This window comes from Rhamphochromis sp. 'chilingali', assembly GCF_963969265.1.
Source record: "Rhamphochromis sp. 'chilingali' genome assembly, chromosome: 4".
Classification (NCBI taxonomy): Eukaryota; Metazoa; Chordata; class Actinopteri; order Cichliformes; family Cichlidae; genus Rhamphochromis; species Rhamphochromis sp. 'chilingali'.
Genome location: NC_137948.1, coordinates 5763286 through 5790330, shown reverse-complemented (window position 1 = coordinate 5790330; position 27045 = coordinate 5763286). Strand labels below are relative to the sequence as shown.

At 40.0% G+C, this 27045-nt stretch overlaps 1 protein-coding gene across 3 annotated transcripts in view; it reads right to left on the bottom strand.

The window, feature by feature from the left end:
* The window catches only part of LOC308395413 (testis-expressed protein 2-like), a 34064-nt gene that overhangs the window by 6409 nt on the left and 610 nt on the right, over positions 1–27045 (bottom strand). For 2 of the 3 annotated variants that reach the window (XM_080880261.1, XM_080880263.1), the window contains exons 2-8: positions 26949–27040; positions 9049–10573; positions 8306–8506; positions 7801–8128; positions 7457–7695; positions 6949–7113; positions 6041–6140 (exon numbers count right to left, since the gene is read on the bottom strand). In XM_080880261.1, coding sequence (XP_080736387.1) covers positions 6041–6140; positions 6949–7113; positions 7457–7695; positions 7801–8128; positions 8306–8506; positions 9049–10560 — 2545 coding nt within the window. In that variant the 5' untranslated portion in view covers positions 10561–10573; positions 26949–27040. Of the gene's footprint in view, positions 1–6040; positions 6141–6948; positions 7114–7456; positions 7696–7800; positions 8129–8305; positions 8507–9048; positions 10574–21998; positions 22303–26948; positions 27041–27045 lie in introns of those variants that run through there. The other variant, XM_080880262.1, reaches the window with a different exon arrangement.

Below are 27045 nucleotides of genomic sequence, written 5' to 3'. Positions count from 1 at the left end.
TGGTTGATGCTGGATCTGACTTTAGCACATTTCAAGCACTTTTTCTTATCACTGCAATGCAGATAACAATCAGTTATATCTCTCCTTTAAGGACTAAGTTGCAGATCTTGCACAGGTGCTCAGACGTTGGGATGGCTGACAGTTGTCTCCACATTAATGATGGGAAAACAGAAGTCCTTGTTTGTGCTCCCGACACTTTTGTGGTAGGTAAGGTAATGGAAACTTTGTATCCTTGGTGTGCCAAGTGAAGTTCCATTGTGTCATGCTGAACTGGAGCTTGATGATCATGCCTTTATATCCATCACATTTGGATTATTGCAATTCACTGTTAATTTGTCTTAACAAAGCTTCCCTAAGTTATTCAAAATGCCAGTGGGAGGTTTCTGACTAAATCTTCTAAGTACTTATGCGTCACACTGTTGCTAATTTGGCTGCAATGGATCCCCATTAGCTTCAGGGTTCACATTATGATCCTGGTTTTGACTGTTAGAGCCTCTGAAGTGCTATGATTGGTCAAAAGACCAAACATGCTGGGATGTTAATATAGGTTGTTACTTAACAAATCATCTGTAATACAGATATTTCGGCTTTGGATACTTGTTGTTGCTGTTTAAGTATTAGTACTATCAAAATGGAAAGGTTATGATGGAAACTTGTTCAGATATTAACAAGAGCTGACATGTGGGGAAAGTACACACAGGACTGAAACTGCATGCTTTGTTTTCACTGTTTTGCTGCCTTGATACCGTTGGTTTGTGTTAAATGACTAGATAATGCCATAAGTTTGCTGTGCCAGACAGAAACACAGAGTTAAAGCCGTTAAAGACAAAACCAAAAGTCGAGGGGGTGAAAAAAAAAGGACCTGGAACAAATGAAAGTACAGAAAGTACAGAGAGTTAGTAATGTCTGACAAAACAGCTGGTTAAAAATAGACAGGAAGTCAGAAAGACTGTGGGGCTGAAAGAACAGCTTCGATCAGCTGAGCCTACAGGGCATTGATGGGCCCACCAATTTGGAGAGGTGTGAGCTGAGGCAGGTTGGGTTAGGAGCACAGAGTTTTTGTAAGTCTGGACAAAGAAGATGACCTCGGTGCAAGCAGCTGGATCAGAGCAGTGCTTCCCTAATTAGGGTGAAGCCCCACCAAACAAACTGCAAAGAAATACCTTCACATATACAGGGAGGGTACTTGTTTTCTTGTGTCCATCAGAAACTGACATTAAGAGAAAAAAAAAAAAAAAAAAAAAAGCATGTAACAACAAACATGCATGAATACAAATGTGCAGGCACGTAGATACAATTGCTTGCCAAGACATGCACACATGCACAGCTGAAAAGATTCATCGATCCATTGCACTCAGCAGGATTGTTACAGGAAGGAGCGGCATGAGACGAGATAAAGGAGGACCTGAGCTGCCTGAAGGATTCAGCCCCTACAACACCAGTGGAAATTTCCAAAGGAAACCTAAACTGACCATTTTGATTGCAAGTTTCCTAAAACCTGAAATACCTGGCATAAAAATAAGATAAAACACTTGCCCCCGACCTCCAAGAAATATGGCTAAAACAAAAATCAAAATCACAAATTTTGATTGAATGTAAGTGATATCTGTCAATTCACTTACTGTCTGTGATAAAGAAAAGAAACCTCTGGCAACCTTAGCTGTTTGGGGAGTAAGTGCGATAAAAACTGACAAAATATCAACATCATCAGTGAAAACGAGCTCCATGCGAACTGATTATGTTTAGAGAGACTTCTGATGGGTTTTTTGTCTGGAACTGAACCAAGAACTACTGTTGCCATCTCAGCTGGAGACACAATCAATTCCTGCCCTTATTATAGAGTTATGCGAGTGCTGCTGCAGTGATGAAAATGAAGCAGTGACTCATAGCGTTGGGATGAGAAAAGAGTGAGTAGAGGCACAAAGAGGAAGATGAAATGAAAGGGAAAGCAAGGGGAAGAGAAAACCAGGAAGAGAAATAGAAGATTGTGCATGCGAAACAGATGAAAAGAGAGATCAGTTACAGAATGTAGAATGACAAAGGTTACGTTGTACAAGCGAAAGGAAAGCTCAGTGCGCCTGCATTACTGAATAGTCACAGAAGTATTCATGTAAAAGCTGCTTGTGCTCTAGAACATGCATAGTTATGCAGAGCTAAGACCTCACATAGCTAAGCAGAGGTGGGACCAAGTCATTGTTTTGCAAGTCTCAAGTAAGTCTCAAGTCTTTATCCTCAAGTCTCAAGTCAAGTCTCAAGTAATGTCAGGCAAGTCAGAGTCGAGTCTCAAGTCACTGGTGTAAAAGTCCGAGTCAAGTCACAAGTCTGAAACTTTGAATTTCAAGTCCTTTCGAGTCTTTAAAAAAAACAAATGAAAAATGTTGCAGTTATATGCTAAATGTAAATATTAGACCATGTAATTTTAAAATCTGTGTTTTTCTCAACACATACAAAATAGTGAACTTAGAAAATATACACAAATTGTGAAATTGCACCTCTTTAAAATGCAGCTCAATTAAACTTAGCTCCAAGAATAATTTTCACCGACAGTTCTGAGATAAGCTGCATGTTATTCTTGGATGCGGTTGTAGGACCAGCTTTAAAATCGCATGACAAAAATATCATACACATTAAAAAAAACTGTATCACCAACGTAGCCTGGAAAACATTTGCTAGTTAGATGAAGTCAGCCATCACATCGTAGCATATTTATATGCATATTTATAATTATACGGTTCTTGGAGTGAGTGCATACACTCATGAAGTTTAGTAACTTCCGGTCACTGCAACAAGCCCAGGTACAGTTTACCGACGGATGGGTGCAGGACCTTGAAATGCACCGTGTAGAACGAAAGACCATCGTACGTATCATAAGTTTACCAGTCTCACAAATCGTCTTCATAAATACACATTCGTTAACCGTTTATTAATATAACCTTTGAGCTCAACGGTAATTAATTAGTAGTGGAAATAATTTCTGGTAGCATCACAGAAATGTAGCAGTGACAATAATATTGTATGCTGTAATCGTACTGGGCAATTAGTGATACAAAAAACCTGTTTTATCCTGTGAATAAAAGTATGTGTTTTTGTCAGTGTACCATAATAACAGAAGCGAAACGCAATATTGTGTCAGGATAATTTACTATTTATGCACAATAAACAAAGAAGCATAGCGCGACAATTTCTGTTCAGCGCCAGACTTGCTTGTAACCTATATCACCAATTATGTTAAGAAAAATGACGCATTAACTACAACAGCAGACTGACCTTTGTGTAAATGCTTGGAGCAGACTAACCTGTGAGCTGGAGTGTTCTAGGACGTTATATTTGATCTTTGAATGGCTGCAATCCAGTCGCCTCTTTGTTACTTCGGAAACATGGCTCGAACAATTTCTCTTCCACGACGTAATCCGATAACAACCGATCTCTTTACCCGTCGGCTTCCCGTGGCTGTCATGCGACCGGCTATTGCAGTTAATAATACAACAGCTTCTTGACATTTTTGTGTTTCTTTTTATCGCTGTGTGACTGATTTTAATTGAAAGCCTGCGTGCGCTAGTACCGCTTGCCACGAGTTCCCAGAATCCTTTGCGGTTCTACCCGTGAATGACGTCACATTTTCAATCTCTATATAATATGCATGTTAAATTTTATATTTGGGGTAAAATATCAAGTCTTTTCAAGTAAACCGGTTCAAGTCCAATTCAAGTCCCAAGTCATTGGTGTAAAAGTCCAAGTCAAGTCACAAGTCTTAGAACATTTTTTCAAGTCAAGTCTAAAGTCATAAAATTAATGACTCGAGTCTGACTCGAGTCCAAGTCATGTGACTCGAGTCCACACCTCTGTAGCTAAGCCTCGATTTATCTGGAGCACATAAAACCATAAAACCTGCTAAAGAGCCGTGAAGTACAACCTACCTGTATGGACTGTGCTGTATATGAGAACACAATTAAATTTCTTTAGACTTCTAAACAAAGCCTTACACTTTAAATAAGTTGTATTCTGTACAACAGTCTGTAGCATGTCTGCTAAAGGGTTTTTTGTCGTTTTTGTTTTTTGCATGAATCAAATGTTACTGTACACCAGTTCCACTCATACATCCATACAGTTAGCCAAACTCAAGACAACAATACAGGAGCTCAGGGTTATGAGCTTTACTGAACCGACTCCTGCCCCTGCCTGACAGACTGAGTGAATAAACGGCTGTTACTGCCCAGTACAAAAATTTCTATTTTGCATGTTCTTGAATGGAGCAGTTTTTCTTTTTATAGGTGTTAGCAAAGACTTGTGTTATCTCCTTTGGGTTATTTTTTTTTTTTTTAAATTATAATTAGCAGCAACCACATCCAACCACAACCACAGAAGTTATACCAGGTAATGATGTGGCCCTAACTTTCATATGTTGCTGTTTCTACTGCTGCTATAAAATACTTTTAAAAAGACCTGTACTATACTACATATTATATCATTTCCTGCTCCAAATTTTTATTGTTGGACTCTAGCGCAGCAGTCAAAAATAATCCTTATTTATTTGTTCTGGGTCTTGTTGCAGCCCCTCGTTTTTGCCCTCGATCTGGGCCAACATTCTTCTGATTGGCTCGCCTCACAACTAGAAGGACTAAACAGCAGTCGTGCTTGGATATTCCAACTCACTTGAGGCAACTCTTGTGAACTGATGCAACAAAAATTTAAATAAAGATGAAAAAGCTGAGTCGTTCCAGTTTAACTAGTTCTTTTTTGTTGTCAGTGTGGACAGGGTTGCTTTCAGTAAAGTTAGCACAGCGATCGCCGGTGTTGTTGTTGTTTGGATGGAGAGCGCAGTCTCAGAATTGTGAACTTATTAGTCACGGCAAAAAGTCTGGGAAAGAGACCCACGGCCAGTCATGAGGCAAAATGTCATTTCTGAGTTTTTTTGTCCACCAAGCTTTAAAAATGACATTATCTAAAGTTTTGACAGTTTAAAGTCTGGAAGTCTGGACTGCAGAGGCGTCTGCCACCAAATATAAAAAGCAAAGTCATAGCAAAAAAATCTGAGTAGGAGTTTTTGTAGAAAGAAAGCTTTGACATATAGTGTCATGTTTGCTTATGAAAAACTTGTCTATGTGACCTAGAAAACTACAGTAAATAAAACTAGGCTACAGTCCATTTGAGGTTAGTCACATTCATGTTTGACAAGAGATTACAGTGACATTTATAGTAGAGCTGATGTTCAGACAATATCAGCTATAGATAACAGCTACTCTAAGTGGTACAGAACTGTCTATATTTATAAATGGTCAAAAACGCTGAATATGTCTTAATTCAAGTTGTGTTTCCATAAGTGAGATTTCCAAAAGGGAGCAATTTTGCAAAAGTAAAGTTAAATTATTTTTCAGTTTGTACCATGGAGACATCTCCAGAACTAAGAAATGAAACCAGTGTTTGAGTGCCAAACCCTGCAGTTCCTTAAATGGCCACTAGAGGAAGACCCCGACAGCGAGACTCAATGGTAAAATGCCCAACAGATCACAGACATGTTCACAGCATGCTACAAAATATGATTTTGCTCACCAACAGTCAACTGTCATCCTATCATGGTTAGTGAAATTGCAATATCTAATCTGTATTTTGCTTAGCGCTAATTAGCACTGTATCTTGATAACAAAGCTCACCATTAGCCATTAAGTGTTAACAAACAAAAGAAAAATCCCCTGAAAGCTGGAACCCAGATCTGTGACAGCTTTATACAAGCAACACCAAACCACTTGTAACTTTATAGATAACAAAGATTAGAATTTTACCCCTTATCTTTGTTATCTCTACCATGGGCATAGCTATCTGACTATGAATGGCCTGTGTGGAGGTGCTGTGTTTTTAAAAACACGAGATACTCGAATGTTCTCCGTGGCAAATATTGCACAATAACTAGAGTCTTCTGAGAGAGAAAAAAAATAAAGTGCACAGAGCTCATGTTTGCCAGTGCATCTTTTAGTTGTTCACTGTGTGTGTGTGTGTGTGTGTGTGTAAGTGTATTATGGTTCCAAATTGATTTGTCTCTTGCCTCGATAGTTAATGCAGGGTTTAGATGCCCTGAGGATTCTGGGAGTGGTCGAGCCCATGTCCAGTTCTGTCAGGGTGAGCTCATTCATGAAGTAAGGCAACTGAAAGACACAAGCATACAATTTGGCTGAAGATACTCTCCGAGTATACTTAGTAAGCAATAACAAAACAACAAACAAAAAACCTTGACAACAGCAGATATAGAAGTTAGAGTATCATTTTTCAAAATCTAAATCAGTATCAAAATATTTTTCATGAAGTGAAATAGGTTTTGCCTGGGGGGGGGGACAGGATTAGAGTGAAACTGAGGGGCCGAGCAGCTTCTTCTACTGCACTAAACTGCATGTGGCGCTGTAGAGGGGGGTCAGGATCGAGACGGCTGGGAGGGGGTCTCCAACTTCTGTTTTGATTTTGACATATTCACACAAGCCAGTTTGCTGCATGGTGCAGCTGCAAGTTGTGGTTAGAGTGGGCGTCTAGTTCACGGAAGACGCTAGCCGGTAAACAACAATTGAACTTTCAAAATATGAGTGGATGGATGTTTGGAGGCGGGGAGGGTTTGAAAAAAAAAAAAAAAAAAAAAATACAAAACAAAAACATGACTCGCAAAATATACCGAGGAGGCCTGCCCAATAAAGTCTACATGTGCAAAATGCTGGTTAAGGGATAGAATAAATGATGCAGTGCCTCTTTCTCTCTCCCTCTCCTTGTAAACCCGGTATGGAGCTTCTGCACTGCATCACACACACACACACACACACACACACACTGACATTTAGAGTTTGTTTGTCTCTTCTCTGTGTGTGGCCAGACACCTGTTATCAACAGGAAGCTGATCATGACTCCTTTTTCTCTTGTATGCCTGTCTCGGTCCTAAAGGGAAAAGGTTATGTGCTTTGTTCCACACACCCGTATTTTGCTGAGCTTCATCTGAATCTTCTTGGAGACCTGTTCAATCCAATAGGGCTCAGTCAGGAAGTCCCAGAAGAGCCGGCCTACAGTGGCATTCACCCAGGCAACCGAATCGTCCTCTTCTCCGTCGGGCTGCACCTGAGCCGATGTGGTGCTCTGAAGCTTAAAGACAGAGCAGATGAGTTACTGTAAACACCACATAAACCTTTTATCCCAAAAGGGATTCCAAAATATCACCCAATCCCCAAACAACACAACATATTGTGCCCCTCTTATTAGGAATACAAATAACTTTATTGATCTCAAAGGGGAATTCCTATGGGTACAATGTTGCAAGGATATGTGCAAATGTAAAATGTATTATTATATGTCACAGAATGATCTTTTTATTGCGTATAGTCACTGTTTAGTCCAACGAGGTTACACCGCAAATGAGACAACACCTCAAAAAGGAAATTAGAGAGAAATGTGTTACGAGTATGAATGTGAAATGAGTATGTGCTACCTTCTTATCAGCTCCAGGGCTGCTCTGTGGACTCTGAAGAACAGGGCTGGCAGCTGTAGGGCTGACTGCAGACTCTTTAGGCATTAAGGAACCCATGTAGACACTGTAGTCCAGCAGAGGCTTGGTTTTGGCACTGCCCACTGTTGTGGAAGAGACTGATGAGTCTTTTGACTTGGTCTGAGATGTCAGGGCTTCATCCAGACTGCTGCGGCTGCTGTTGCGACTGTGACAGCTCAAAGCTGTGGGTCACAGCAAAAGTAACAAAGAGTTGATGAATTCCTGCTATAAGAGCATAACTATATTGTAAGAATAAATGACTTCTGGCCCTTTTAGCCCTTACTCACCCTTCTTAAGTCCTACAACACTGGAACTTTTCTTCAAGCCCACCTTTAGCTTAGAGGCTGACAGAAACCGCTGGAACCACTCCTCCTTATCCCTGCCAGTCCTTCCAAATAGGTAGAGTGTCAGAATGGAAGAAGATGATGATGATGATGATCTCCGCTCTTGGAATGCCCCCGTTCCCTCTCCTCGCTCCCGTGTGCCCTCACTGGCCTCCATTCTTTCACCTTCTGCCTTTGACATGAAGTCATCCTGCCTGCCAAGTTCAATGCAGATAGGGTATTTTTTGTTCCAGACTCGCTTCCTGGCGAGACCCTGAGGCACGAGATACACCTGAGGGAAGAGTTTGGTTAACAAAAAAAGATAATAGCCAAACTGAAAAGTTTAACTTCTTTAAATTTCTTTTGGTAACAATTTCAAAATTTATAAAAGACTTATGATACATTAAAAAAAAAGTTAAGCTGGAAGAATGTATAAATTCTGTTCTAATGTATGCATGTAACTACTTACTTTGCTGTATGTAAGATCATAAATCTTCTGACTGATGTAGTTAACATCAGGTTTTGGTTCATTGTGCGAGGCACGGCGGGCGATGTTGTGGTTGGGTTTAGACAGTCGAATGATGGATCCCTCCAATCGGACAAAGACGGACTGCGTCAGTGTGGCATGATACGTCTCTGGGTCGTAGTTCTGTATCTCATTCATCCAACCCTGCAAAGATATACTGATTTTACGTGGAGTTGATTATGTTTAAGGAATGTGTTGCAAAATAGTTTTACTAGAAAAGCTATTGCTATCCTTACACACTGTATATTCTTTCCAGAATTCAAACAAGAAAAACCTTTTTGGAAGAGCCACAAACACAGAGACAAAATCAATCACTGTACCTGGAAAATGGAGTAAACTCTACACTTATGTAACATATTTCTACAGTGATTGAAAAGGTCACCCAAGTATCTCCATGAACCATGTGTTCTAACCACCAACTGAAAGTACAAAAGGCTTGTTGTATTCAAAGGCTTTTAAATTGATCTGGATATAGTTCTCCTAGGATCCTTCTCTACGTTTATTTGCTGCTTTTTTGCTTTGTTGTTGAGAAGAAAAAAAAAGATTTTAAATCGCACAGCTGTTGTAACTATGTACAAATCTTTCCTGAAGGAAAGAAAATGTGTTGATAAATGTAGATTATGTGATTTGAAGTTTGTCTGAAACAAGCCATGTTGGCTCCTCTCTGTTAAAAGCGTTTCACTGACCTTGTAGATATCTGGTTCCTTAATGTCCAACTTGGTCACATTGAGCAGCTTTCCATGCCGTCTAGGTCCCATGTTGTTCCCTCCAGAACGTTTTGGTCCTGCCAGCCACACAAAACCAATGGCTAAAAGGAATCCCAGCTCAATCCCAAGCAGCACTCCTCCAATATAACTAGGCAGAGGCAATATAAAACACCCATAGAGGAGTAGAGTAAGGATGATGAGAGTATAGTATGGAACACTAGGTAGGGGCTCAATATATTCAGATTCATCCTTGCTGCAGGGTTCAGTACTACCACTTAGTGGCACTTTAGTTAGACTACCGGTTCCAGTATTATCAGTTTTATCAACACTTTCACCTTCTGTGTCTGTAAAAGTCTCAAATTCCTCATTGGACAGAATGCAATAGTCCTCTTCTGCCTGCTTTGCTAGAGCAGACATGTAAAGCAAAGATGATTTGCTGGGACTTTTAGTGGCAAAGGCAGTGCTCAGCGGGGATTCTGCTGAAGCAGAGGCCTGTCTGCTCGGGCTTTCACCCTCCCATTCAGTTCCTTCTTCCTCCTTAATGCAGTAATTATTGTTAGTCTCCATTGGACCATTGATAGAACCAAGACTTGACAGTTCTGTGGCACTGGCAGAAAGTACCTTGGGCCGGTAAATGCTGCTTCCAACTAAGTTGCCACTCTTTTCATCCATGATCTTACTCAACAGCTGAAGCGGTTCAGAAATTGCCTCCGATAGACGACGCTTGGTGTCTTCGATTCGTGCCTCCACTTCTGAGACTTTGAAGAAGCTGCGGTTATCTGGTGATGTCAACGGTGAGGAGGGGGCAGTTTTAGAATCACTAGCTGATGACATGGCAGCAGATGATAACCGGGACTGAGCAAATTGCTTAAAGAGTTGCAGGTTAAGGCGGGATTCTGGAAGACGGTAGGATGCTGACGAAGAGGACAAATCCTGGGATGTGTCTGAAGACAAAGATTTAACGAGAGTCTTCATGAGATGCGTGTGCCTTAGTGATGGTGCGGGAATAGAGGAAACCCCATCACGTGACTCGGCATCAGAGGAGATGGACTTCGCTAGGCTTAGAAAAGGTTTGTCACTGGAGGGAAAGCTCAAAGATTTTGTAGGAGAGGAGTTTGAAGTTGAGGCTGAGGACAGAGTCTGAGTGGTAGAATTGATAGTGTGATGTCTTGAAGGGGAAGAAAGTCTGGATGTTTCAGGAATAACACCAGCTCCAGCTGCAGAGCCTGATGGCACCCCATCAAACATCTCCTCACTTGCTTCTAAGGCTGTCACGATATCTGAGTCATACATGGCAGCTGAGGGAGTGGAGACAGTTGTACAGTATAGCTCTTCTTCCTCCTCCTCTTCCTCCTTCCCAAGGGCTGAGAAGTGGATGGCAATGTTCTCCTTTGACAGAGGCCGCTGGACATGGAGCCTGGGTGTGAAGGCAGGTGGCTGTTTATCCGTGGAGTGAGTACTCTCTCCATGGCCAGGATGCCGGCTGGTCATCTCAATACTCCCACTGAAAAGAAGGTAGAGAGATTTCACTACACTACAGCAGGAACGGTCAGTCCATTAAACAGATAAATCAGCAAAGACTGTCTTGATACAAACGCTCATTAAGTATCAAGCTGTTTTAGCTCTTCTTTCTTTAAGCACAGCTTCTTTAATTTGATTGACACTTAAACTCAAAAACAGAAGGCTTAAAAAGTGGGTGGGTGGAGAATCCATGCTTACAGTCAGAGCTGTCTGCATGAGATGACCATTTTAAAGATATGCAATATGACAATACAAATCTTCAAATCCATGCAAAAGCTATTTAAAAGGACATGCACAAACATGGGGGGTATTATTCCACAGTAGGAAGTCAGTAAGGGAGCACTTCCTTGTCAGTGCATCAGCAAATCCCACTGAGCAGTCTGAACACCAGCACAGATGGGGACTAAGAGCCGGGAGACTATGTGAACAACCAGTCAGTCCTGATCAAGCTTCTTGCGATCAGCATCGGAAGCATAGATATAGAAAATGTGCGTCTATATCTATTACTGTGTGGGTGCTCAAAGAAAAAGGAAAGAAAGAAAAGGTTTTTTACGGCTCAATCAGTTTTGTTATGTCAGACTTAAGAGGCAATCAGGCATCTTAAATTACCACCAAAACACATTTAGGGATTAGAACCCGACGTCTGACGCATTACCTGCTACCACTAACACTTCTTTCAAATACTTAGCAAATGACTCAGCAAAAATCAAGGAGCATCCTTAGAAGTAATCACTGCCAAAGTCTGATAGACTGAAGAAGCTTTTCCAAACAGTATATGTAACATGACTGACATTTTTAATGAAATATTCAATTTTATTAATGCAGCGCCAAATCACAACAACAGTCGCCTCAAGGCACTTTATATTGTAAGGTAGACACTACAATAATACATGCAGAGAAAAACCTAACAATCAAATGATCCCCTATGAGCAAGCACTTAGGCGACAGTGGGAAGGAGAAACTCCCTTTTAACAGGACGAAACCTCCGGCCGAACCAGGCTCAGGGAGGGGCGGGGCCATCTGCTGTGACCGGTTGGGAGAGAGAAGGAAGACAGAATAAAAGGCATGCTGTGGAAGAGAGCCATAACACAGGACTTCAAATTGACCCTATTTGGCTTTTTCTTATTTTCATATGTACCATTGTATTGGTGGTTGCTCATATCAAACAGTTTCAAATACTGAAGTCAGGGTATGTACAAGTAATCCTTTTGGACAAAAGGTTTATGCTTCAGAGTCTTTTCTTCCCTACTTTTAAACCTGCATGATATCCTATCCCTAATATCCCGAATTTGACTTTTGTAGACTTACAGGTTTGGTCTCCACCCATCGACTGTTCTAACCCTCCGTTTGTAAGGGCTAACCAATAAGAAGAAAGCTCGTTTGAAGGCAGAGGAGTCAAAATGGCTAATTTATGAGAGTAAATGAAACAAGGGTCTATACCGAGACTTCATATCTGGATGACCAAATTACCACTACCACCAATTCAGCCCTGAGATCCTCGCAGTTTTGCCTGTACTGGACAGAGAGAGCAGTGAAAATAGACAGGAAAGTGGGGAGAGAAGGGGAAGACACATAGCAAAGGGCAGTGGATCAGACTTGAACCCAAGATGCTGCAATGTGGCATATGGTCAAAAGCTCTCAAAGAAGGTGGAAACTCAGTGGAGGAGGGTCGTGTTCATCAAAGGACAGCTGGTGTTGAAACAGTGTTTTGATATGTAACCGAATAAGAATAAGTGAAACGATATTGGAGCTTACTTTGCTGGATTTTATATAGAATTTCTTTTTTTTTTTCCTAAAATGACCTTCCGAATACATGATCGGAATAAACTGAACAAAAACAAATAAGTATATGCAACTGCAGCATTGTATTGCCTTGCTACCAAATAGCCTACCAAGGGAAATTACCAGTTTAACTGTATTTGTCCTTGGAAGTTTCAGGATGGCAGCTTTATCGAAGTCATGGATCAATTTTCAGGTTTCCATATGTCAGAACTTATGGATTTAGGCCTAGTGTAACATAAAACAAGGTTGTTACAGTAAAAAGAATCCACTGTAGAGATGCTTTTTTTTAAAATTTTTATTACCAACACACTTCCTTGTTGCTATTCAACACTTTGTATGTGGCTTATGATAAAAGTCAAATGACAACACTGACACACAATTTGCAATTACTAACACTGTAACTAATGATTAAAAGTTGATACAGTGACTTGTCAGTCTAACTGCTGGCTCTTTGCTTACATCCTCTGGTAGTCAAAACAGAATTATGGTAATATCCTGTTGACATTTGGCACTGGCGTCCTTGTGCTTTGTCTGGATGACAGAGGTGGAATGAATGTTGGCTCACTCATTTACAGACTCAACTTGACCACTCATTGTCACATGGGTCACGAGTGAGCTTGTTACCCAGTCAGGCAGTCTGCCAGCCACCTCTGCCCCCAGTTAGACAGCCTTCAGTCAGCAGCAACACAATGAGGCCATTTCAGTGGACTGCCAGCTGGACATGAATTTCATTTTACCATACAAGACTCTAAGGACCTGGAAGTTTTTGCCAGCAACACATTAGGATTATTGATAGTGGGTAACTATGTACTTGTTTGGGTCAGATTTGAAAGCTGGTTCTATCTCCTAATCGAGCACTATGGAAATGCAACAAACAAACAGCTCAAAAAAAAAAAAAAAAAAAAGTGGGCATGTGCTGTATATTTACATATTTATGATTGGCCTGTCCATCAGAGGCTGTATCTGTACACACAAACCATGGAGATTCCTGTTTGTCTTGCGTCTCCAGAGTTTTTCCTTGAGCCAATGTCCAGACTTGGTGGACAGAGAAGAATGAATAATGCCACTGATGCTGATAAAGCTAATCAGTGAAGCAAGCCAGCCTCATTAACCCTCATGTTTTGCACTCATTAAGGACATGTTCACAGTTCACTTCTTTGTAAAGCAAGCATACACTGGCAAGGAGAAAAGCTCCACAGAGCTATTGCATGCACTGAATGGCTATTCATAGCATTGCTTGTTTAGTGTTGTTAAAATGAACTGGAGAAAAATGACGTCACCTTAGTTCCTGTGCTGTAGCTTCATTCATATAATACCATACAAAAATCTGTACCAATAAAGTAAAATAAACCACGCTAACATGAAAACAGACACAAAAATACATACAATAAAAATAAGATTTGTATCCTTATTTATGTAAAAATGTCACACAGTACTGACTATAATACTGAGAGGCAACTGACTGTAGTTTATAATCCTTGTCATAATCTTAACTATTAGTGTCATTTTTCTTATTTATTTGGATGCTGCAACAAGGAGCTTAATAAAGATAAGCCTACACTCTACAATAGTAAGCATAATTCCTTTAATGCATTATTTAAGATTCATCAGAAACTATTATCACAAATCAGTTAACCATTAAAAAGTGTATAAACAACTACTGTTTTTATACAGTTTTTGTGAAAATGCACAAAAAGATGTGAATAACTGCTGTGTTTATTCTATCATGAACTAACATTAAACTGACTGGTGAACTGAGGGAAATAAAGACACCTGAATAGGTGATGTGTCAGGCAGACCTAAATGATACAGTGTGGACAATAAGATGAAGAAAGTGAAATTATGGTGAATGAATATATTTTATAAGGGAATATAAACAAGCGCAGTTAAAACTCTGAGGGCTGCTATCAGACTACCTGACTTCTGACCACTGAGTTCAATGAAAGTTCACAACCAGAACTTTCACAATGTCAAAATAATAAATGTGGGAAGTCCCCAAGTGAAGCAGTAAATGCAGTCACATGATGAAAAAAAAAAAAAATTGGTGCCATAAAATCTTTCTTCTTCTTTTTTGGGGTTAAATGGCATAACTAATTCATCAATGATCCAACATGAGGGCTATAAAAGCGAGAATATGCCTTTCCACATTATGTATACGTCATCATGCTTGAGGTATACAGAATTCTGTAGCTTTAGTGTGCTGCACAAAATCTGATTATTGTTCTCACTTCTACACACTGCAGGGTGTTTGTTGCAACGTCACCTTCACCCTATTTTTCCAGTGTGAATAAATAAATATTTAGCAAACAACAAACCATCAAGGAATGACTTGTGCATGAGTGACTAGGTTTTGAATTTTGACCTAAAGTTCCCTTTTTCCATTTTTCAGTCACTTCTTTAATTATGTGCCTGACACCCAAAATACGGTGGAAACACCCGTGACCCTCATGTTTTCTTCCCCCCGATGATCAGTATGATCCGGCACGTGATGGACATCATTTTCTCATACAATGTTTTCCCAAGACATGGTCACCTGTTCACTTTTCTCAAAACCACTAATTTGTAACTGAGTTATAATTAAATGTTCAATTTACGTTGATTAAGTAAATTGCCTCTATGGTATATGAGAAAAAAAACAAGACCGAAAATGATTTTTCTGAGCATTTGAGCCTAAAATAATCTTAAATTGGGCTAACAGCATTTCCACTGATTGCAGCTCAGTAACTTCACTACAAGAGTATTTTTGCAAGTCACCGTGCTTGATGCTCTCTGCCAGAACAGCACCACAAGCCAACCCCCTCAGAGAATCTCAAATGTCATGCTCCACTGTTTCAGATAATCAGCAGCATTAAGATGACGCTTGCTAAGGGATGGAGATGAAACTACAACGGCAAAACACACCAGTAGGAGGTATAATGAAATCCCAGAACACTTTCAAGTTGCCAGGGAAGGGATTAGAAGCAGTCCCGCTTTAAATCCAGCTGTTTATTTGCAGAGTTAATAGCTTTCCCAGTGCCGACACTCACGGCTAAGGAAAGTGTCACACCCCATAAACACTAATGTCAACATTGCAGAAACAATAAGTAATGGGTACAGACATCTAATAGCTGCACACAACATTTTATGCCTAATTTTTTGTGGCAGATAATAAAAACTAATGTTGAAGTGGGAGAAATGACTCAACTCATTTCTAGAGAATGGCTCCCTGTACCTCTATAAGCCTTCTCTCACCACAGCAATATATGTGAAGGTGTAAGGCTGCTCAATAACTTGCCTTTACGGTTCTGATTCTTGTGCCCTGATTTTGTACATATTTCCACAGACAAAGCAGAAGAGCACACATCAAACAGAGCAGTATGGCACTGATGTGGCTCAAGTTAAAACAAAAGCTTTCTGAATATTGCAGTGCGAGTATAACAATAGAAAACTACTGAGGCACCGTGTCTTCTGCTAAGATCATACCTCATGTTTCTTAGACCAATATGTAGAAAAATCAGTTTAATCTTCATCAGCCTTCAATAAACACAAAATCAGACAGAATCAAATACCAGCCCCAACACATCTGGCATGGTATATAACTCATAGATGGCACTAAAAAAAAAAAAAAAAAAAAAAAAAAATACTGGTCGTAGCAAGTGGTACCCCTAGGCCTCAAGGGCTGGTGTTCTGCAAGTTTTAGATGTGTGCTTGATCCAGCACAGCTGATGTAAATGGCTAAATTACCTCCTCAACATGTCTTGAAGTTCCCCAGAGGCCTGGTAATGAACCAATCATTTGACTCATCATTCGATGCTGACCCAGGGTGATATCTAAAACCTGCAGGACACTGGCCCTTGAGGCCTGGAGTTCCCCATCCCTGACCAAAGGTTTCAATTACAAAATCCTAAGTGACTTCCTTCTTCTTTATCGCATTCAAAAGATTTTATGGAAACTTGACCTCCGACCTTGACGTCTCTGAGATTTGAACTAGTCTGATATTTTTAGCAGACGCAGCTATGGCGTCGATTTGAAAGTCCTAAGTCACTTCATTCTCGAGCTCTCCCATTCACAAACCTTGGTTTTCAGGCTGCCCGCCCACTTGGCAGAGTGTTATCAACACTCCGTGAACCTTTTATGGGTCAGGGGTAAAAAAAAAAAAAAAAAAAAGCAGAAGCCACACACCAGTTAAAATAGTACAAGTAACAAATACTGAAGGATCATTATAAATTCAAGAGAAAAGAAAAACATGCCAAATTTATAACATTGCATTAGCATATATAAAACAGTAGCCCAGCAAATCCACATTGACATATCAAAAGTTTAAAACTTAAGGCGATGAAAGAAAAAGGCAAAAAGTCTACCTCGCCGCTCTGTCCTGGAAACTCATTAGTGATCAGCGACGTTACAATCCAAAATGTTTCAGTTGAAGAAACCTGTTACATGGTTCAGTGTCACTTTTAGAGTGACTGCTTTAAAAGAGGTTGGGGTCCAATGATCAGCTTGATTGTAATGTATAAGAAATACATTTCTTCATTTTGTATGAATATTTGAGTGATAGGCTGAGATTTTACTCAATTTCTGACACAGAAAAGGACAGCTGCAGAAACCACAGACTGTTCTTATCTGTGACTGTGCGGTCGTGTCAACAAGCTGAAGGTTACATGGGTATCCACACTGGGCTTTAGGTTTAACTTTCAATGACAAAATTGACATAATTCGGACTCTTAAAGGAGGCCTAAATATTCACAGAAGCACATACTATCACATTGGTGTGGGAGGATCAGGAGGGCCTGCATTTGAATATAACCTGCATTTGTATAGCGCTTTACTTAGTCCCTAAGGACCCCAAAACGCTTTACACTACATTCAGTCATTCACCCATTCACACACACATTCACACACTGGTGATGGCAAGCTACATTGTAGCCACACCTGCCCTGGGGCGCACTGACAGAGGTGAGGCTGCTGGACACTAGTCCAACTTTATTCAGCAAAGCATCTCGAACAGTGGGTGGGTGGGGTTTCTGTGCACGTCTACCTGAGATGCACTAATCAGGGACATGTGCTGTCACTGACATCATACAGATTTGAGAGTAAAAACAAACCAATAAGTCTTTAAAATGGTGCGTTTGGAGCACTCTAAAGCCTGAGCTCTTGGTTTCCACAAACACCTTTTTGTTTCAAAACATTGGCTTGTTTAATATGGGCTTTTACAAAAGTTATTTCTCTAAAATGAGGCCATCTTTGTTTCCAAAGCACAAAAGTGGGGCATGGGAATAACAACACAAATAGCAAAAATCTTTCTCTAAACATCAACATGGAGTCATTCCAAGTGCTGGAGACAAACAATAGCAGCCCAACAAAACAGAAACTGTTCTGAAGAATGTTGAGGAACTGGTGCGACAGGCACGGACTGAAATGTTAGGCACTGGTATCACTGCAGGTACCAGCCCTCTCCGAGCACTCCTCGGCCAGCTAAAGCCACTGAAATCACACAACCAGCATAAAGCAATGAGAAAATACGATTATGCCATTGATATCTGAAGGTCAGTGTGCTCTTTTATCCTGCACAGTCGGGATAAACACAAACTACCAACCGTGATCATATTCTGCTCAGGCCTCACTCGTCACTGCTGTAAAACTGGTGATGAGCGAGGCTCCTTTAAATTCTAATGCTACAGTCGGAAAGGTGAACGAGCCTCACTCATTGGCCCTGATTAAAACCGAGAAATCAGTAGTGTGTGAAATATGACGTCCATAAATTATATCTGATTTCACCCTCTGCTAAACTCCTTCCAGGTGCAAAGTTTCTGATGCCACTTTATCAGAGAGTAAGTGCCATGCTTTGAAAATATATACCATAAACACTATAAAGGTTAGTATGACTGTGGTTGTGATTACTACTCATGCAGTGTGCAATCATAATGCATGATGAAACTGAAGAGGCAAGTTTCTGATCCCCAAATTAAAAGTATATTAACTACAGTTTTAATTTGGTTATTTATATATTCCATCAGACACTTGGGAATTTACATAGCACCTCTAAGTGACCCATTCACACAGAATTTGTGTGCACATTAAGGGCTTTAGTCATTTCACCATTAACCCAACATGCAAATCTGTAGAAACCACACATGTACAGGAAGAACAATGTTTGAAGCCTAAACCTTTTTTTCTGAGGCAGTATTGCTAAGCAGTGCACATTTAATGTTAACTTATCCTGCACACCAGCTCCACAGGACGTCAGGTTTAGACTGGCTAATAAAAGGGTCCCATTTAAACAGTTTGTTTTACGATTATATTTTTAAGCAGGTAGAATCAAATGCTCCAAAGGTCTAAGCTTTATAACGACAGTATAATAAAACTTCAGTATATAGCGTCAATATATATCAGTTAAGCTGTGCACACAAGACTGCCAAGCTTTTAATATGTGAGTAACAACCTTTTATAACTACAGAAAGTACAACTAGCTTACATTTTCCCATCTTTCTTTGCAAATATGCAGGCATTTTTATGACAGTTGGCACGCAATAGTTTGGTGTTATGGATCAATAGAGTGAAAGAGCACGAAGACTCATGAAGAGCATGTGACGTTCCGTCTATCGAGACTAGGAAATTAAAAAAAAAGAAAGAAAAAAAAGCCTGTTTTCAGCAACAAACAGAGAGAAAGGCAAAGAACAAGGCCAACAGCAGGTTTTCAGAGCACAGTGACCCCGGCGTTACACAACCACATCTACCCAGACAAATCACTATTCTCATGATTCACAAACAAAGCACTTCAAATCCAATTTATACTTGCTCCTATGCATTTCAAACCCTGCCAGTTGTTCCTGCTAAATAATGCACTCCTCACTTAACTGCTTAAGCTCATCAACAAGCCCTCATTATTTTTTGAATGAGCTTCTTGGCAGCAGCGGTGACAAAACGGTAACAGATCCGCCTCTCTGCTCCAGTCACAGAGACTCGTTCAGCTACAGCCCCAACTCCCAGGAGACATGTCACCTTTTATTCTTTCAGAATAAACTAAACAACATTTGTGACCTACAGCACTTTAAGTAGTTTTAAAGCTTTTGCTGCTCTTAACCTTTTTTAGCTACTAAGCAATAGCCCTGAAGCAGCGAGTCACACAGGCAGTTCTTCCTGTAAAAAGCGAGACACTTATTAGAGTAGGAGGATTACCGTTTTATTGCTGAAGAAGAAAACCACATCATGTTTTGTGCAAATGCCATTAAGGCAAAGGACTCTTTTCATAAGGCCCTGACCTAGTGCTTAGTTTCTGAGAAAACTGATTAAGTAATAATGGCATAGGTCTCCTCAGGATTCAGCACAAACTCTTGTCAAATGTCAACATAATATTTTAATAAATTTTGTCAAATTATGACTGAAAAACTGATCATTTCTCAGAGTTTAAGATCATTTTAAAGCTTAAAAAGCATCCCTGAGGAATCCCCCCCCCATCTGTAAACTGGGACTGTGGGTTTTTCCTGCTTCTGATTCCATCCACCACAACTGTAAAAGGCAGCTAATCTGTCTGCAGTAATTACATTTCATGCTACTCAATGCAGTTCCATAACAGTGAGCTTCTGAGGCCCACGTGAGACATCAAACGTTGCTGAGAAGCCACTTCACAAGTATTACAGATTGCACAGCTGCACATTTAATCAATAAAACACTGATGATTTTAAATGATTTCCAACATTTGATGCAATTAATAGAAAATGTAAAATAATGTGGTAAAAAAGAAGAACATTTTCCCTCTGAGCAGACACTTTAATTGTTGCCCACTTGCACAGTGAACAGAAATAAAAACTTTAGCAAAAGCCGGGAATGCTGTAATCGTATATTTTTCAGTGCTGTTCAAAGCAATAGGAATTAGGCAAAGCAGGTCCCAGCCAAACTGTGATGACAAAAGACCACATTGTGAAACTGTGAGAGAAGCTCATTGGAGACTGAAATAGCAAATGACTGCTTGAAACTGCAAAGGAGTGGCTTTAATCTTATGAAGCTGTGCTGCTCCTCTGGGCTGACATTAAAACTGTAAATAAATTCACAGATTCTCAGAAATCTCTCTGATTTTTGCTTTCATACAATCTGTTGCCTGCGGCTTTGTGAATTTGCCTCAGTTCCAAGAGAGAAATATTTTTAGAAAAGCTATATTTAAACACCTCCCCGCCCCCTACCTTGCCCGTGTCTCTCTCCTCTGGTAACAGAGGTGATTATTATGATGGCAACAGTGAACTGAGTGTTCAGTACTGTGCAAGCAGAGCACAAGTGAGGCAGAGCCTGAAATCACAGATGGCTGATAGTGTGACACATTCTCCTGATGTCCCAGTAATGGCCATTATTCCAGTAAGGGAGCGGCACCTGTTTAAGGCGTCTGCTGGCACCTGCATCAAAGATGACGGAGCTTACAAAAGGTTCCTGGCTTTACTACAGGAAAGAGCTAGTTTATCTTTTTTTTTGTAAAGTATTAGGGCTACATTAAGAAAAAACTATTATCGATCACTTCAAGAATCAAGTCATATTTTTGAGATTAAATTTGTAATTCTAATTCATTGTGGTGATGAGTATGTGGATGTTGAACACATGATGCAGAAAGCCGAGTCTGGTCAAAAAACAAACAACAAAAAATAAATAAAAAACAAACAAACAAACAAAAAAAACCACTCACAAACTCAGAGGAGTGGATTCGTACAAAATGAAATGGCTGGCAGTGCACAGATGCAAGGTTATCAGTGGTTAAACCCTCATACAATAAAGAGGGTGTATGTTGCATCACAAGACGGCCAATCATGTTTCACTAACTCGTCAAAACAAGGCATTTTGCAGGGGGTATTGCAAATGTGGCAGTTTGTCTTGAAACAACAACGGTAATCTCCACACTCCCCATTTCAACCTTTTTTCCCCAGAATAATATTTTGACTTTTCTTTAACTTTGAATCTCAAAGTTTTGACTTTGTTCCCAAAATAATCAACTTTATGTTTATGTTAATGTGGCCCTAATACTCTGTCATACAGTATGGTTGCCCTGCCATGGAAACTACTGATCACTCTTATCTACTGAAGTCTCAATGGACTTGTATAAAAATCAACAAATCACACCCCTATCTGGAATTCTTTAAGCTCAACAAAGCCTTGGAAATTGATCTGATAACAGAAAAAAAAATAAGTTGCCTGTAACAGCACACTCACATGTGACAATGGGCTCGGCTTATTGCCTTTTACATTGTTGTAAAGATTACAAACTATTACAAATCTGGGCCACGGTTCATGGAGAAACACTGGTTTCCTTTAACAGAGGCCTTCACTCACTCATTGTTTAACTGAGCAAGCTGTAAATCACAATGAGAGAGTGTACCCTGTGTAAAACTGGCCCACGTAGCCTAAGTACAATAATTTCATGTCAATATTTTGTCATGTTAAGTCCAAATCATCTGTCTTCTTCAAGGCTTTGTAGATACAAATGCCACCAATAAACTTCCTGCCACTTGGCAGCTGTCTTGGAGCACATCGGGGTAGTTATTTTGTGTATGATACATAAATTATTTTTAATTCTGGTGAGGGCCATGACATAAACATGTATGAAGAAAAATCAATCACAAGCCAAACACAGAAAACCAAAACAAAAAATGATAAGGTTTGCTTACCTTTCTGCCAAAAAAACTTTTTTTCTTCCTAAAACTTTATTTCATTTCATTCAGAGAGTGTCTGCTTCTTTTTACCTTTTAAAAAATAGTTTAAAAAAAAAAGAAAAAAAAAGAAGTGTGTCTACATCTCAGCTGAAGAAAAATCTGATGTAAGAAAAATAAAAAAACAAATATTCCTGATGTAAGAAAAATAGATTTGGTCTGCTGAGAACCTGGAAGACAAGAAAGTGTCTCAAAGCTATGAACAGGTGTCGAGTCACCAGGGTGCAGGTACATATGAGCAGCACATGCTCTTTGTCTCACAGTGAAAAATGAATAAGTCAAACTCTATTAGAGGAGCAACACTAAGGAGGTGATAAAGACACACAGCCACTACCTGTTCTACTGCATTACAACAGCATCAGAACATGTTTGGCTCGGAAAGTAAAACATCCACAACACAAACTAGTTGGTGTGTGTTTTACCAGTCGGTACAGAATTCTGTTTGGGCATACATGTGGAAAAGGCTTCCATTTTGAACGGCTTTCATTCGGCAGTTTTATTTGTGACATGCTTTCTGAGACAGGAAATGAAAACGTGATCCAAATCATTTAGATATGCTGCAGACACACTCAAACCCTAAGCCTCGTTCTGTCGCTCACAGGTGTTACGGCAGCTTTTACTTCTCCTTTGGTTGCCAAAATGACACCTTTCTCTCTGCATCCTTTCAACCACATCCTGTCCTTTAGTTTCAGCACTTTCAGCATGAATTCTTCCTACAGGTGCTGTCTGTGCCGCCGAGGTCTGAGTGGCTTTTAATGTGTTTGCTGACATATGCCAAATCAGGCTTAGGATACAAAGTACCTTACTTCATACCATGTAGGCTTCAAAAACAAACAAAAAACAAAACGCCACAGGTTGTGGCTCTGGATGCTTCTCTCAGGTTTACGTTCGACATGTCTGCTATTCAGGCCACCGTTATTACTTATTCAGTAATTCACTCATCCAAGTGATTTATTGAAGAAGTCTCTTGGACGAGTAGCCAGATGTTTTCCCCACAGGAAACGCTACGTTCAGATGAACAGAATAAACTTTTTGAGTTATTAAATTTAGCTAAAACTAAACTAAAACTAAAAGGCAGAGTGAAAAGAAACAAAAAATAGAGTTTAGAGAGATGAAAAGTAACCAAACAATTAATCTGTAGTCACAAAATGAATGAAAATAAAGAAAAAATGTCTTTAGTTTTAATCTTTTACATAAAGCATTAAGAGGCTTTGATGCACATATTTATTGAGAACATAAGCATGAATGACCTAACTGACTGCCTTGACAAAATACTTTATAATACTTACATTCTGAAATTCTTCTTAAATCATACAAGTACATCCCATACCAACTACCAATAAAATAAAAAAGCTTCAATTACATAAAATTTTCTAATAAAAAAAACTAAAATGAAATGAGAAATACCAATTTTGAAAATTAACTGAAATTAATTTAATCAGAAAAAAAACCCTATATTAATTCTGATTCAGACACGACCATATCCGTTACATATATCCTTACCAGAAACAAATACAATAAAAAACATTTCTGAGAATGACAGCCTACATCAGACCAAACTTTTCGTGTGTTAAAACCAAAATGTTTTACATCTATCTTATTCTTTAGCTACATCTAGAATGGGTTCACTTTCTTATACAGACATATGAACATTATAACATGACCACAAAAATCAACATAAACATTACGACTACAGAGTTAACTGATTTGCATAAATGCCTAAATACCCGACCAGGAAGAGAGACCATAACGTTCACTTTTTTTGCCACCTTGAAACAGGCTTAACTGAAGTCAGCAGGAGTCTGGCTGCATTACTCGAGCTCTTTTAGAACAGCCTCATGCAAATCTTAAAGTCAAATTCCTCTGTGAATTACCGTGAATAACTGGCTCAACAACACAGCTAACTGCTACACTTTATTTAAGATCTACTATGAGACAATGTGGCAGTTAAGGAACAACCTGCAAAAGAGAACAATGCAAGTTTAAAGAAGTGGAAGCCTAAAGAAGATAGCATTATTGGATTACTTGCATTAAACCTGAAACTGAACATGTGTTTAAAGGAAAAGAAACGTGTTCTGGTGTGCGGGCTTTTACCACAGCCTGTGGGTATTGCTTTGAATAGAATTTCACGAAGCAGCAGCTTTAGTCATCTAAAAATAATGACTACATGACTTGAAGCTTCTTGAGCACCAAAACAATAAGCTCCATGAAGCGGTTTGGATGACAACAAGTGAATTCTTATTCCTTATAACACTATGCAGCACTAGTGTTTCTTTTAGTATGAGCAATGGCTACTTGACAAAAGTAGTATTGTTCAATATAACCTATAGAGACCACTGAGAGGAGCATAGACTTTATACAAAAGATGGAAGTAAGTTTCTTGTCTAAAAAGTGAAGTCAATGCATTTTTGCACTCTTCAGGTTGCATAAAGTAGTTAATTTGAACAGAAGTTTACAGCCTTTTTGTCTACTTTACCATGTGACTGGGAAGTTACTGTGGTATCACTCAGTTTCTGAACCTGAGCCACCTCGCCTTGTCAAAACGCTAAAATCAAGGCAAGAAAATGGTCATATTGAGGCTAACCAAGGAGTGACATAACGATGAGCTACATACGTTTTTATATACAGTGGGGCAAAAAATTATTTAGTCAGCCACCGATTGTGCAAGTTCCCCCACCTAAAATGATGACAGAGGTCAGTAATTTGCACCAGAGGTACACTTCAACTGTGAGAGACAGAATGGGGAAAAAAAAAAAATCCATGAATTCACATGGTAGGATTTGTAAAGAATTTATTCGTAAATCAGGGTGGAAAATAAGTATTTGGTCAATAACAAAAATACAACTCAATACTTTGTAACATAACCCTTGTTGGCAATAACAGAGGTCAAACGTTTACTATAGGTCTTTACCAGGTTTGCACACACAGTAGCTGGTATTTTGGCCCATTCCTCCATGCAGATCTTCTCGAGAGCAGTGATGTTTTGGGGCTGTCGCCGAGCAACACGGACTTTCAACTCCCGCCACAGATTTTCTATGGGGTTGAGGTCTGGAGACTGGCTAGGCCACTCCAGGACTTTCAAATGCTTCTTACGGAGCCACTCCTTTGTTGCCCGGGCGGTGTGTTTTGGATCATTGTCATGTTGGAAGACCCAGCCACCTTTCATCTTCAAAGTTCTCACTGATGGAAGGAGGTTTTGGCTCAAAATCTCACGATACATGGCCCCATTCATTCTGTCCTTAACACGGATCAGTCGTCCTGTCCCCTTGGCAGAAAAACAGCCCCATAGCATGATGTTTCCACCCCCATGCTTCACAGTAGGTATGGTGTTCTTGGGATGCAACTCAGTATTCTTCTTCCTCCAAACACGACGAGTTGAGTTTATACCAAAAAGTTCTACTTTGGTTTCATCTGACCACATGACATTCTCCCAATCCTCTGCTGTATCATCCATGTGCTCTCTGGCAAACTTCAGACGGGCCTGGACATGCACTGGCTTCAGCAGCGGAACACGTCTGGCACTGCGGGATTTGATTCCCTGCCGTTGTAGTGTGTTACTGATGGTGACCTTTGTTACTTTGGTCCCAGCTCTCTGCAGGTCATTCACCAGGTCCCCCCGTGTGGTTCTGGGATCTTTGCTCACCGTTCTCATGATCATTTTGACCCCACGGGATGAGATCTCGCGTGGAGCCCCAGATCGAGGGAGATTATCAGTGGTCTTGTATGTCTTCCATTTTCTGATGATTGCTCCCACAGTTGATTTTTTCACACCAAGCTGCTTGCCTATTGTAGATTCACTCTTCCCAGTCTGGTGCAGGTCTACAATACTTTTCCTGGTGTCCTTCGAAAGCTCTTTGGTCTTGGCCATGGCGGAGTTTGGAGTCTGACTGTTTGAGGCTGTGGACAGGTGTCTTTTATACAGATGATGAGTTCAAACAGGTGCCATTCATACAGGTAACGAGTGGGGGACAGAAAAGCTTCTTACAGAAGACGTTACAGGTCTGTGAGAGCCAGAGATTTTCCTTGTTTGAGGTGACCAAATACTTATTTTCCACCCTAATTTACGAATAAATTCTTTACAAATCCTACCATGTGAATTCATGGATTTTTTTTTTCACATTCTGTCTCTCACAGTTGAAGTGTACCTCTGGTGCAAATTACTGACCTCTGTCATCATTTTAGGTGGGGGAACTTGCACAATCAGTGGCTGACTAAATACTTTTTTGCCCCACTGTAGTGTCTATGGTGATGAGTAAACCAGTTAAATGAGAAGAAAAGATGCACTGCAAGTCTAAGAAATTATTTTTAAATATAACCTTAAGTCAGTATGTGCAAAACAAAAATAAATAAATAAATAAATCAAACCAAACAAAATAAAACCCAAGAAAAATGGTAAAACTCAACTTTAACTATCTGCGTTTAAAAGCATTTGCTGAAATGTAAATTTAAAGTCAGAGCTTCAGAAGGGAGCCTTGGGCTCATCGCTTTTATTTGTATGTTCGAATATAAGACTCCATGCTTGTGCAAGGCTTTTAAGGACCACGGTGCTACCAATCATCTGGTTTTGTGACAACATGTTCAGTTTTGTGAATGACAAAGCTGGGAATCCCGGCACTTTAATCCTATGTGGTAAGACAAACACACGTTTCCACTTTATCTTCAGGTCACCAATACCTGAGGCCTGCTTCTAACTCAGAGGTTTTATCTGATCCCTATTCTGTGAATGCCAGCTGTTCTGTAGTACTACTCAGTTCTTCACCACTCAGAGCTATGTTTGTCCTTCCTATCCTCCACACGCACTCTCTCTTAAGCTTTCCTCTTTCCATCTAGACTTTGGCCCCACTGAGGTCATTTGTAGCTCAGGAAACCGATCAATAATCAGTCCAAATTTACTGGCTAAGTGCTTACCTTGTATCCTCAGTGCCATTCAATCCAGCCTGGGACTTGCATCTGCCTAGAGCAGAGTCAAGTATCACATGTCCATGGTGCTCATGGGGCTTCTGAG